This window comes from Lissotriton vulgaris, chromosome 2_1 (genome assembly GCF_964263255.1).
Source record: "Lissotriton vulgaris chromosome 2_1, aLisVul1.2, whole genome shotgun sequence".
NCBI classification, from domain to species: Eukaryota; Metazoa; Chordata; class Amphibia; order Caudata; family Salamandridae; genus Lissotriton; species Lissotriton vulgaris.
The window spans coordinates 31,364,553-31,378,486 of NC_141687.1; the positions used below are offsets into that span (position 1 = coordinate 31,364,553).

General features: G+C 47.0%; 1 protein-coding gene across 6 annotated transcripts in view; it reads left to right on the forward strand.

The window, feature by feature from the left end:
• Positions 1–13,934, forward strand: part of ANKZF1 (ankyrin repeat and zinc finger peptidyl tRNA hydrolase 1) — a 217,242-nt gene that overhangs the window by 51,884 nt on the left and 151,424 nt on the right. For all 6 annotated transcript variants that reach the window (XM_086954366.1, XM_086954363.1, XM_086954368.1 and 3 more), the window contains exon 4: positions 11,577–11,679. In XM_086954366.1, the coding sequence (XP_086810492.1) occupies positions 11,577–11,679 (103 nt within the window). The remainder of the gene's footprint in view (positions 1–11,576; positions 11,680–13,934) is intronic.

Below are 13,934 nucleotides of genomic sequence, written 5' to 3' on the forward strand. Positions count from 1 at the left end.
CTCCTTTCCACTACTTTAGTGAATGTGTGAGGGATGCAGAGGTACATAGGCCCAGCTCCTTCTCCTTTCCTCTTCCTCCTTTCACTACTTTAGTGAATGAGTGAGGGGTGCAGAGGTACGTAGGCCCAGCTCCTCCTCCTTTCCTCTTCCTCCTTTCACTACTTTAGTGAATGAGTGAGGGATGCAGCGGTACATAGGCCCAGCTCCTCCTCCTTTACTCTTCCTCCTTTCCACTACTTTAGTGAATGTGTGAGGGATGCAGAGGTACATAGGCCCAGCTCCTTCTCCTTTCCTCTTCCTCCTTTCCACTACTTTAGTGAATGAGTGAGGGATGCAGAGGTACTTAGGCCCAGCTCCTCCTCCTTTCCTCTTCCTCCTTTCCACTACTTTAGTGAGTGAGTGAGGGGTGCAGAGGTACTTAGGCCCAGCTCCTCCTCCTTTACTCTTCCTCCTTTCCACTACTTTAGTGAATGAGTGAGGGATGCAGAGGTACATAGGCCCAGCTCCTCCTCCTTTCCTCTTCCTCCTTTCCACTACTTTAATGTAAATGTGTAAATGTATTGGCATTTATATAGCGCACTACTTACCCGTAGGGTCCCAAGGCGCTTCGACCACTGCGAAACCCTTCCTGGCTTCCCTGAGAGATGGCCCCTTAATGGGTATCTCCAGGGTGAGACCAGGCATCCCCGGCGGTCTGGTGGGGCCGTTAGTGAAGATGAGGCAAGCTAATGCCCAGAGTTGCCGAGTGTGATCGCTGATCAGAGTGGGCACCGAGGCGAGAGAATTATCGAGTCCGCTGACCCTGGTCCAGAAACCTGCCGCGCCGGGAATCGAACCCTGGTCCCGGGCCATCCTCTGCTCTCGGGTCTGCCGCCTCTAACCAGTGAGCCACACGACTTCACTTCACTTCACTTCACTTCACTAATGAATGTGTGAGGGATGCAGAGGTACATAGGCCCAGCTCCTTCTCCTTTCCTCTTCCTCCTTTCCACTACTTTAGTGAATGTGTGAGGGATGCAGAGGTACATAGGCCCAGCTCCTCCTCCTTTCCTCTTCCTCCTTTGCACTACTTTAGTGAATGAGTGAGGGATGCAGAGGTACATAGGCCCAGCTCCTCCTCCTTTCCTCTTCCTCCTTTCCACTACTTTAGTGAATGAGTGACGGATGCAGAGGTACATAGGCCCGGCTCCTCCTCCTTTACTCTTCCTCCTTTGCACTACTTTAGTAAATGAGTGAGGGATGCAGAGGTACATAGGCCCAGCTCCTCCTCCTTTCCTCTTCCTCCTTTCCACTACTTTAGTGAATGAGTGACGGATGCAGAGGTACATAGGCCCAGCTCCTCCTCCTTTACTCTTCCTCCTTTCTACTTCTTTAGTGAATGTGTGAGGGGTGCAGAGGTACATAGGCCCAGCTCCTCCTCCTTTCCTCTTCCTCCTTTCCACTACTTTAGTGAATGAGTGAGGGGTGCAGAGGTACATAGGCCCAGCTCCTCCTCCTTTCCTCTTCCTCCTTTCCACTTCTCTTGTGAATGAGTGAGGGATGCAGAGGTACATAGGCCCAGCTCCTCCTCCTTTCCTCTTCCTCCTTTCCACTTCTTTAGTGAATGAGTGAGGGATGTAGAGGTACATAGGCCCAGCTCCTCCTCCTTTCCTCTTCCTCCTTTCCACTACTTTAGTGAATGAGTGAGTGGTGCAGAGGTACGTAGGCCCAGCTCCTCCTCCTTTACTCTTCCTCCTTTCCACTTCTTTAGTGAATGAGTGAGGGATGCAGAGGTACATAGGCCCAGCTCCTCCTCCTTTCCTCTTCCTCCTTTCCACTACTTTAGTGAATGTGTGAGGGATGCAGAGGTACATAGGCCCAGCTCCTCCTCCTTTCCTCTTCCTCCTTTCCACTACTTTAGTGAATGAGTGAGGGATGCAGAGGTACATAGGCCCAGCTCCTCCTCCTTTCCTCTTCCTCCTTTCCACTACTTTAGTGAATGTGTGAGGGATGCAGAGGTACATAGGCCCAGCTCCTCCTCCTTTCCTCTTCTTCCTTTCCACTACTTTAGTGAATGAGTGAGTGGTGCAGAGGTACGTAGGCCCAGCTCCTCCTCCTTTACTCTTCCTCCTTTCCACTTCTTTAGTGAATGAGTGAGGGATGCAGAGGTACATAGGCCCAGCTCCTCCTCCTTTCCTCTTCCTCCTTTCCACTACTTTACTGAATGTGTGAGGGATGCAGAGGTACATAGGCCCAGCTCCTCCTCCTTTCCTCTTCCTCCTTTCCACTACTTTAGTGAATGTGTGAGGGATGCAGAGGTACATAGGCCCAGCTCCTTCTCCTTTCCTCTTCCTCCTTTCACTACTTTAGTGAATGAGTGAGGGGTGCAGAGGTACGTAGGCCCAGCTCCTCCTCCTCTCCTCTTCCTCCTTTCACTACTTTAGTGAATGAGTGAGGGATGCAGCGGTACATAGGCCCAGCTCCTCCTCCTTTACTCTTCCTCCTTTCCACTACTTTAGTGAATGTGTGAGGGATGCAGAGGTACATAGGCCCAGCTCCTTCTCCTTTCCTCTTCCTCCTTTCCACTACTTTAGTGAATGAGTGAGGGATGCAGAGGTACTTAGGCCCAGCTCCTCCTCCTTTCCTCTTCCTCCTTTCCACTACTTTAGTGAGTGAGTGAGGGGTGCAGAGGTACTTAGGCCCAGCTCCTCCTCCTTTCCTCTTCCTCCTTTCCACTACTTTAGTGAATGAGTGAGGGATGCAGAGGTACATAGGCCCAGCTCCTCCTCCTTTCCTCTTCCTCCTTTCCACTACTTTAATGTAAATGTGTAAATGTATTGGCATTTATATAGCGCACTACTTACCCGTAGGGTCCCAAGGCGCTTCGACCACTGCGAAACCCTTCCTGGCTTCCCTGAGAGATGGCCCCTTAATGGGTATCTCCAGGGTGAGACCAGGCATCCCCGGCGGTCTGGTGGGGCCGTTAGTGAAGATGAGGCAAGCTAATGCCCAGAGTTGCCGAGTGTGATCGCTGATCAGAGTGGGCACCGAGGCGAGAGAATTATCGAGTCCGCTGACCCTGGTCCAGAAACCTGCCGCGCCGGGAATCGAACCCTGGTCCCGGGCCATCCTCTGCTCTCGGGTCTGCCGCCTCTAACCAGTGAGCCACACGACTTCACTTCACTTCACTTCACTTCACTTCACTAATGAATGTGTGAGGGATGCAGAGGTACATAGGCCCAGCTCCTTCTCCTTTCCTCTTCCTCCTTTCCACTACTTTAGTGAATGTGTGAGGGATGCAGAGGTACATAGGCCCAGCTCCTCCTCCTTTCCTCTTCCTCCTTTGCACTACTTTAGTGAATGAGTGAGGGATGCAGAGGTACATAGGCCCAGCTCCTCCTCCTTTCCTCTTCCTCCTTTCCACTACTTTAGTGAATGAGTGACGGATGCAGAGGTACATAGGCCCAGCTCCTCCTCCTTTACTCCTCCTCCTTTCCACTTCTTTAGTGAATGAGTGAGGGATGCAGAGGTACATAGGCCCAGCTCCTCCTCCTTTCCTCTTCCTCCTTTCCACTACTTTAGTGAATGAGTGAGGGATGCAGAGGTACATAGGCCCAGCTCCTCCTCCTTTCCTCTTCCTCCTTTCCACTACTTTAATGAATGTGTGAGGGATGCAGAGGTACATAGGCCCAGCTCCTTCTCCTTTCCTCTTCCTCCTTTCCACTTCTTTAGTGAATGAGTGAGGGATCTTGCCACTTCTTGAGTGCATGGGTTGTAAAATGCCGATAGATGATGGAGATGGAAGTGGTTGCAAGGATTGCTTCGCCTTGCTGTTCTCAAGTCCTTTGAACCTGCATAGGTTACTCTCTTCGACTGAGTGCCTAGAGTCGTGTGTCCCCTTTAGGTCTGGCTTGAGACAGCGTTTGCTTCCTTACAGGAGATTGCATCATCTGGAGCTAGATGGGACAAAGGTTCAGCTCATTTCAGCCATGGATGGTTGTGTCATTCACATTTGATCATCACACATTTCAGCCATTGGTTGTCATACCTTATATTCATTACATAAGGAGTTTTTTGTTTCCATTGCTATTTCAATGTTTCAGCAGTTATATAAGGAGGCAACACCCCTTCCTTTTTTGCTTTATCTGGTAAGATCCTGGGCATTGCTTAAACAGGATAGATCAGTGCTTTCCAAACGTTTTTGAATCACAACCAATTTTTTTGAAGGATAAACGTTTGTGACCCACCCAGCTTTGATAGATATAAGGTGGGTGATTCCTTTACAATTATTGTTTATGTATCTAAAGTATCGTGTAGTAGTGCACTGTCATTTACAAATAGCACACATTCCACTGAAATAGACACTAAATGTGACCAGATATGCAGTTTTACTGATAAGATTACACAGCACACGAATTAGAAAGTGTGTAAATCGTGTTTTAGTGACTATTTATCATTTGCACATCACCAAGTAAAGGTTTTTAATTTCTTTTGACACCCTATTAAAATCTTTGTTTCCTTCACACTTCATAATTACTAAAAAAGTACTTAATTTTTGCTTTCCTAACTGCTGAATGTGAACAGTTCATTTACAGGTATTTACATTTTGTTCTGTGTTACAAAAAAGATGACACCCTGCGTCCGGTAACTGACACCAACTGGGAGACGATCCTAGCTAACCTACCCGCCGTCTCACGTAATGCCAGACGATCCTAGCTAACATCCCGCCGTCTCACGTAATGCCAGACGATCCTAGCTAACATCCCGCCGTCTCACGTAATGCCAGACGATCCTAGCTAACATCCTGCCGTCTCACGTAATGCCAGACGATCCTAGCTAACATCCCGCCGTCTCACGTAATGCCAGACGATCCTAGCTAACATCCTGCCGTCTCACGTAATGCCAGACGATCCTAGCTAACATCCCGCCGTCTCCCGTAACGCCAGACGATCCTAGCTAACATCCCGCCGTCTCACGTAATGCCAGACGATCCTAGCTAACATCCCGCCGTCTCACGTAATGCCAGACGATCCTAGCTAACATCCCGCCGTCTCACGTAACGCCAGACGATCCTAGCTAACATCCCGCCGTCTCACGTAATGCCAGACGATCCTAGCTAACATCCCGCCGTCTCACGTAATGCCAGACGATCCTAGCTAACATCCCGCCGTCTCACGTAATGCCAGGCTCAAATGGATTCATTTGTATTTTCTGCACAGAGTTTGCCTTACATCTGGTACGATCAATAGGTTCTATGCGACAACTGCTGGGACATGGCCAAGATGGGAGGAGCTTGGGGCAGATTTGTTGTAAATGAAAAAATTGTAAATTGATACTTGTATAGCGCACTACTCACCCGCAAGGGTCTCAAGGCGCTTGTACGAATACCGCTGTGGAACCCATCCTGGCTTTCCCTGTGAGGCGTCCACTCCTGGGTCCCAAGGTGGAGGCCAGGCATCCTTAGCGTTGTGGGGGCCGTTGTGGAGATTAAGCAAGCTATTGCCCAGAGTTGCAGAGTGGGACTCCATGATTGGAATAGGCACCGAGGCGAGAATTATCAGGCCGTGGAATTTTGAGCCCAAGACCCCTCCCGACACGGGGAATTGAACCCTGGTTCCGGGCTAGACCTCTGCATCAGGGTCTGCCGCTCTAACCATTGAGCCACACTTCTCCACTTCCATATGGTATGGTCCTGCCCCACCTTAGTGGGGCTCTGGGAGGTGGTAGTGGACTGTGTTAATGATGTTACCCTAAGGGCAATGCCTTGTACACCCCTGATTCAGAAAAGGGGGTGGTGATGGACACCCCTGGCCTGCTTCCTTGGGAGTTACACATGCCCTAAAAAGCGAAAAAACACTACTAGATTTATTGATCTGGCACTGATAAAACAAATTGAGAATTGGCAATGCATTGTAAATCTGCTGGGGAAGCACGACTGACTAAATGGAGAGAGGAACTGGTTAAATGGATAGGATTTGAGAGTGCTGTATTGTTTCGGGAATTGAAGAGAGGACGGGGAACAATTGATCGGGCTAGAGCATGGGAACATCTATTGGCCTCGGACTACGACTCGGATACACCTAGCAGCTCCCTTCTTCCACTGGAGGATTCAGAGGGTGGAGTCAGCTGGCCTTGCACAGGACGCCTTGGGGGGGGGGATTTGTAGTTTCAGTGGTGAACTCAAAATGTGACTGGTCATTCTGGAACTCTACATATGACAGCTTGGCAAGGGGTAACTGAAGAGCTGGGTGTTGATGTTTGTTAGTTGCTAGCTGAAGAGGTCACATGGCATGTTTTAGTATGTTATGCGCTCGGACTGCAGGTCAGAATGACACCTTTAACCTGCTTACTCTGTACTACCACAGTGCATAGATCAATGTCTGTTACTGGTGTACTGGGTCCTAGTAGTGTTTCGCTGTTGTATGAAAACAATAACATTTTGTTTAAAATAAACAAATTCTACAGCTTTTCCTTTGACACTTCATGTAACCCTGCAAGATTGTCACATAATCCCCTTGACTTCTCTTTCTCTGACTGCAAGGAGGAGTTTGTGAACACCAATCCACATGTTAAAACAAAATAAGCAGCAATTTGTCAGTAGACCTAGCCTGACATTTGACCTCTGTCGTTCAAGCACAGCATGTGATAAGATAAATGCAGAATTTTAAGGCATCTCTAGTTATTGCTTGGACCTTTGCGATGCACCAAAAGTCGGTTCGCGACTCACTGTCGCTCCCAGTGTGTGGGAAGCACTGGGACCGAATCCTAGCAGTCTTCCAGAGTCATGCGTACTTCACCTGAGGGTTACCTCAGATAGTTCTAGGGTATAGAGGCCTATGGTGCTGGAAGTGGCTTCATTCAGTGTGAACTGTTGTGATGGTGGAGACCTCACGTCTGAGGGGGCTGCCAGTGGCTCAGCAGCATGGCGTAGTGTGATCACTATGTGCTGCTTCTGTTATTTGTGTTTCCTCAGCAGGACATGTGCGGGCAAAGAAGAACTGGTATTTCAAGTGTGAGCTGGAGAGGGAGCTTTGAGTGTTGCATTCTGCCCCTCCACTACTGAGATCATATCATATAATTTGCAGTGCAAAAGAGACCCGGCTGTCCACTTCCGAAGCAATCACACTGTGTTTAGTGCATACGCCATCTTGGTAACATTTTCAGGTGATGTTTTATCTGCAGATAACATGGCTTGTTTTCTGAGTTGTGCTCTCAGTAGTTCATGCTGCAACCCACAGAGCTACATAGTTTGTCTATGCCCCGTAGACATTCGCTGAATGTGGTGGCCTCTGCTCCTCGATGCGCCTGTATGTAGGCGATGAATGGGACCAAAATACATCTCTGATGAGAGCAGGTGGCATAGGGCACATCCCAGAATGCTTGAATCTAGGTTGACTCAGTCGGTATCACTATTGAGGCGGCCTGTAATGTGATGGCACACGCCTCTTACCAGGGTCAAGAAAGTAAGAACGGTGTGATAGCAGAACAATGTGATGTGTCCTGGAGACCAACTGTTCACCGCCTGGTACTCTTTACTGCCATTCCTGCAAGTGAGTTGATCATCGAAAGTGCTACTGCTCTCTGGTAGGAGGAAGGTTACATTTGTTTTAGATTGTTTTCTTTCTTTGGGTGATAATGATGGCTGGTGTCTTTGTCTCTTTAACTAGCCATCTAACCCCGATACCTAATCCAATGCCCGTGCCATCTGGTGACCCCATTACTGTGCCACAACTCCCTCTTCTGTCCAAAATGCTGCATGGGTCTCTAACGTGATGGAGCCAACATCTAGCATAATGGTGTTCAATCTCAAAACGGCGTGGGCACCCTTGGCCCGATGGTGCCAGTTGCTATGAATATGCTGGCCCTGGTATAACGAAGGACGTTCCTCGGATCCTGTTGATGCCATGCCATGATGATACTAACATCTGGAGTGATGAAGACCATGCATTCAAATGGTTATTAGGTAGATAATGGTTGTAATTCCTGGTACATTGATGCTACTGGATGACGGGACGGTGACCCTCACTAATACAAAACCTGCCCTTGCATAAGGGGGCACGTTCTTGGTAGTCCATTGGATTGATAGCATGATGGCATCCACGTCTGGCATAATGTTGCCTCCAGCAGAAGATGGTAATTCTTGACATAATGTGGCATCCACTGCATGATGGTACCCGTCTCCGAGTAGTACTGTACTTGGCTCAATAGCGCCATTTCTTAGAATATTAGGACATCAGTTCACATGCATTAATAGTGAACTGGAAGTAAAGCTGTGGATGGCCTACAAACTCTCAAATGTAAGAAGAGGCCCTTTCAGTTAAAAAAAAGCCAGCTATTATGTCACTCAAGACATGGCTGTTCTCCAGCAACTAACTCCTGGTTTTGCTGTTGCTTTCCACAGCGCCGGGACACCCTCGTTGGGGGTAGCTGTGCGCTCTACAAGACTTATAAATAAATAAATATGTCCATGCTTTCTTAAGTTTCATATGACCTTCCAAACGTGTTTGGTCTTTTGGGAAGGAAATTAGCTAGATGTCTGGCAAGACGTTGAGGCAAATTGCCTTCTAATTCCCCACTCCCAAGATTTTTTAGGGGCAAGCAGTGGGGTAGGAGATGCCAGATGAATATACCATGCCCCCCATTCCTCCATGTAAAGATGACCTGGTAAAGGATGGGTAAGCCTTTTAGGACTGGATATGAACAATGTTGACCCTTCTGAAAAGATTGTGTCCTTCTACTGTATTTGACTCGGGTACAGGTACCTTTGGGCATAGTATTTCCCCAATCCCCTTCGAGTGGTTACTGCACCACCCTTGGTGTCGCTCCGCTGCAGCAGTCACAGATGTCTCTCTAACTCTGCTTCAGAGCTGGATAGCCTTTTTTACTTTCACAGAGTATTGCTAGTAGGCCTTTGCTAAGAGTTTCTCTGTTTTTTTTGTGTGTTTTGTATAGCGTGACCTTGACCCGAAGGTATCAGAGCACTTTACAAAGTTGGCATAGCAGCAAATACACGAGTTACGTTTATAATAAATATAAAGGGTTTAAACAAAGTACGTGTCAGCCATCCAGATATGTTGACGATACAGGTTTGAGGTATGTACCGTATATACGCATAAAGTGCTGTAACCAAGTTATCACCGCACCAGGTACACAGATTACATAAGGTGTACATACAATAATACATGATGACATTATATAAAGAGAATTTGTGATGAAACAGTAGTATATATATATAGTCTATAGTTGAGGTAGAAATGGTTTACATAAATAAGCATGCATTTGGAGTCTATGCAGTCTAAAAATATATAGCCATTTACAAAGTTAGCACAACAGTAGGTGCACAATCTACATGTGAAGTAAATAAAAAAACATAGAAACAGTATAAAAGGAGGTTTGCGACAGACCGTGAAATCAATGAATGATATACGTTCGGAGAAAGCTAAAATAGGACGTTGTGCTGGTACAGAGAGTAGAGGGACAGTTTTCCCCACGGTATTGATGTTCAAAGTTATTCATAGGGTGTGGAGTGGGAGCAAACAGGCCAGTCGGATGGTTTAGGGTGGAGGGTTTAGATATTTGTTGACAAGAAGAAGTTTCAGTTTCTTGAAGTGAGGGAATGAACGATTGTCATGTAAATCCCGAAGCAGTGAGTTCCAGATTCTGGCTGCATTACCAGAGAAGGAGCTGGCGCAAGATTTCTCTTTCTTGAATTTTGGTGGTATCAAGAGATGACTGTGCGAACTTCAGAGCGACCTCTTTTGACCGGCTTTTGATAATTTATTTGCTAGGTAGACTGGTTGTTCCGTGTTGAGCGCTATGTGAGTTATTCCAATGGTTTTGAGTATAGCCCTGGCCTCGCTTGGTAACCAGTTGAGTTTCCTGAGAGTGTGAGTAATGTTGTCGAATCAACTCTCTCTCTAAAGTAATCTAGCCACTGTGCGAAGTGTGGCTTTCAGAGGGGCTAGGTGTGTTTTTTGTGGCACCCATAATCATTGCATTACCATAGTCTAACTTAAGAGGACTAAGGATTGCACCACAGTCTTCAAGTCTTCAATGATGATGAAGGGTTTGACTTTTTAAGGTGTTTCAGCGTGAAGAAAGCACTTTTAGCAGAGGCATTAATATGCTCTTTCGTGTTCAGGAGACTGTCGAGTGTAATCCCCAGATATTTAAGACAGTTGGAGATGGATAGTTTACAGTTTAAAGCAGTGAGTTTGTTGTGCCAGATGTCTATGGGGAAGGATTTTCCTTTGGGTTGGATACAAAAGAGTTCGGTTTTGTTTGAGTTGAACTTAAGACGGTTGCTGGACAGCCAAGACTGGACTGTGGAGAGAGTGCTATTTAAGTGCTGGATGTCTGTGACTGACGGCATTTGCATGTAAAGTTGGGTATCATCTGTATAGGGGTGGTAGGAAATTGCAGCTTGTTTCAGAATTATTACAAGGGGTTCTATAGAGGTTGAAAAAGGCAGGAGACGGAATTGACCCTTGAGGGACTCCTTGTGAGATTGGCGTTGCTTTTGAGCTCAAGTTGTTTAGCTTGATTAAATGTGAGCATTAAATCAGGAAGGACTCTAATCACTGAGGGACACTTCCGTTAATGTCTACCCGCTGCAACAGGGTGTTTACGAGGATGACATAGTTGAAAGTATCAAAGTCAGAGTTGCTGCATAAGTGAGAGAACTCTTCCCTGAACCTGTATCTAAGGACAGTTTGACCATACACTACCACAGGCCAATCCTTCTGCACTATGAGAGACCCTCACATAGGAATGTGCGCATCCTGTTATCAGACTTCCTCTATCCCTGACAATCATTAACAACACTAAAGCAACAGGGGTAATGGGCAAAAGATGACTGCACTTTATCCAACGTTTTATGGTCTATTTATTTTCAGAGAATTCTGGGTGTCAAGAACCTGAAGTCACATACCCCTAGACTCCCAAGGGCAATGCCCAAAAAGCTTTGCAATGAAACACAATGGTTCAGCACTCCCCCGCAATAAACAGTAACAATAATATTCAGAATTTATGATTTAAGAAATCGATTCAGTAGGACTTAAAGTTTTCTTTTTTTCTTTTATTGAAAATCTTCATACAGAGCGTAGCCAACGCGTTTCGTCCAGAGGACTTCTTCAGGGCGAAAGATACGGAGATTCTGTCGAGTGTCTTCCAAAATTATGTTATTTCATAAGAATTTTGATTATTATTGTTACTGTTTATTGCGGGGGGTGCTGAACCATTGTGTTTCATCCCTGACAATCATGCTTCAGGCCATCGTGCTGATGTAATGATTGTTGCCTGGGCAGGCCCACAAGGACATGATTTGTATGCTTGTATGACATATTGAGACACTACAGTCTCCTTTCGGATGCTACCTTCACACGCTTTCATGGAACGAACTTAGAGAGGTGCACATTAATTTGACCTGTAAATTGAGAGACAGTAGGCGAAGAAAGAGAGATGATTCAATGCACAGAGGCAAGCTTCCACCGTCTGGAACGAAAGGACCCCTTTGGGTTACTGACCCTTGTGGGTACTCTAGTACAAGTCCATCTTCTCTCACGCACTCTCTTCACTCTTTCAATTTTCTCTTTAAGACGGAACACTACAAACTAGATTGGCATCGGTTTAACCTGAAAAGAAGAATTGTGGGCGGAAGCACCATCACTCCGGAGGAATTTGAAGACCGAACAAATGCAGGTGCAGGACCTCTACTTGTGATTTTATAGCGGATGCATGGATGTGGGACGGAGAGAATGTGTGTCGCAAAGTGAGTGGATTGAGCAGGTATAGTAGTTGAAAAACATCTAATGGGAATGCTCAAAACTTGTTTGTTCAAAAAGGTTTTATAGAAAAAGATCGGATTGATTCATGGTAAGGCAACTTAACCCCTTCGCTGCGGCGGCTATTCCGCCGCAGCGCTAAGGGGGAGGTGGGGCCGCGCGGCGCTCCCGTGCTTGTGACAGAACCGCTCCGTCACGGCCCCGTCCGCTATGTAGAACGTCAGTGCAGGCGCGGAATTCGCGCCGCGCAGGCGCGGCGAGCGGGCCGTGACGGAATCGTTGCGTCACCAGCACAGCCCATCTGAGGCTCGTGACGGGCTCAGTTTCGTACTGTCTGCAGTATTTTCTACGTGGAGCGAGGAGCTCCTAAGTAGAGAGCATTGGCATAGTCAAGCCGTGACAAAATCAGAGCTTGAACTAGCAGTCTCCTGGCCGTGAAAGGTAATAGAGGGATGATCTTCCTAATCATCCTCAAGAGATCATTTCAGCTGGCTGCTACTTTCCGGGCTTGTTCCTTGAAGTCAAGGTTACAATCAAGCCAAACCCCTAGGTTCTTAATGTGCTTTTTTGGGGCATGTGGAGGGCCCAAACAGTTAGGCCAGAGTGAATCTATATTGGAAGGGGCGGAATTGCCAAGGAGCATCAGCTCAGTCTTTGCCCCATTGAGCTTATGATATGAGCTACCCATCCATCTGGAGACTTTGCCTTCACAGGTGATTAGGCCCGGTTTAGAATTGTCATTTCTATTAAGGGAGACGGCCAATTGAATTTCGTCCGCATAGGTGGCAATCTGAATCCCAAACGGGGTAACAATTTCTGCCAGGGAGCTCATGTAAATATTAAATAAAGTGGGGCTCAGTGCAGCTCCCTGGGGAACTCCACATGTGATTGGCAGTTGATTTGAGGAGGTTTCATCCTCGAAGACTAAGAAGAGTCTGTTTTCCAAGAAGGACTGCAGCCATTTCAGTGCCATTCCAGTCACTCCTGCATCCTTGACTCTACCTAATCAGCAGAGTGGTTCACAGTGGTTCACTGTGTCGAAGGCTGCGCTCAGGTCCAACAGAATCAGTGCTGCGCAGCCTCCGCCATCAATGATTTTTCTAGTTTCCTCTACTATTGGCAGAAGGGCAGTCTCCATGCCGTGATCTGAATCCTGTCTGTGAGGGATGGTATTGGTTGTTCTTTTCCAGGAATACAGAGAGGGCTGAGTTCACATGCTGCTCAGCAATATTACTCATGCCTGGCAACAGAGATATCGGTTGATAGTTAGCCCAGTCTTCCAGGTGCAAGCTGGGTTTTTTAACAGGGCTTTGACCATCGCCTGTTTCCAAAGCGGGGGCACAGTTCCCATCACAAGAGAGGCATTGATCAGATCCAGTACGACCGGAGAGATGATCTAAATTTATTTATTTAGGATGGTGGGGGAGGCTGGATCTATAGGAGAGCCAGATTTTACCTGATTTAAAATCTTTTGCAAGGCGGCTTGGTCTAAGGAGGGGGGGGAGAATTCCTCCAACATGTCCTGTTCCTTCACTGAGTCTGTTGGTAGTACCAATTGTAGGTTCGTTTCCTGAGGAAAGGACGTATAGATAGTTTGTACCTTGGCAGAGAAAATTTCTGCTATCTGGTTACACCTATGTAGGGCATTATCTGAGTTCAAGGGGGCAGAGGGGGTCAGGAATGTTTTTTTTAAATGTTGTTTTCAAATGATACACGTTATCATTGTGCCCATGCATCCTTTGGTGTTCGCTTTTATTGTATCCGTGTATTACGGCTCCGCAACAGTTCGTACAAGGTTTGGTGCTTAAAGATATTCTTCTTAGAGTACTTCAAGAAAAGCTTCAGTGACCCCCAAGGTGCTAATTCAGAACCCAACCAGTTCCAGGGCAGTTGTTATGGGTAGAAGTGGAGGCCAAAGGGCGGGTGGGGTGTGAAAGAAAGGTCAGCTACTTGCAGGGCGGAGGTTTCCCTGTTCAACAACTGAAGTGAAAGGAATCATTGGACACTTCCAAGGGAGTTGGAACTGCAAAAACAGCTGCATGAGAAATTTGAAGATATGTAAAGTACAGGATGGAAATGCAGCACATTTCAGTACGTTGCTTCTACTTTCCAAGTCTGAAGAGTGCACTTTTAACCAAAACATTTTAACCTGTTCCTTTATGTATTTTGAAT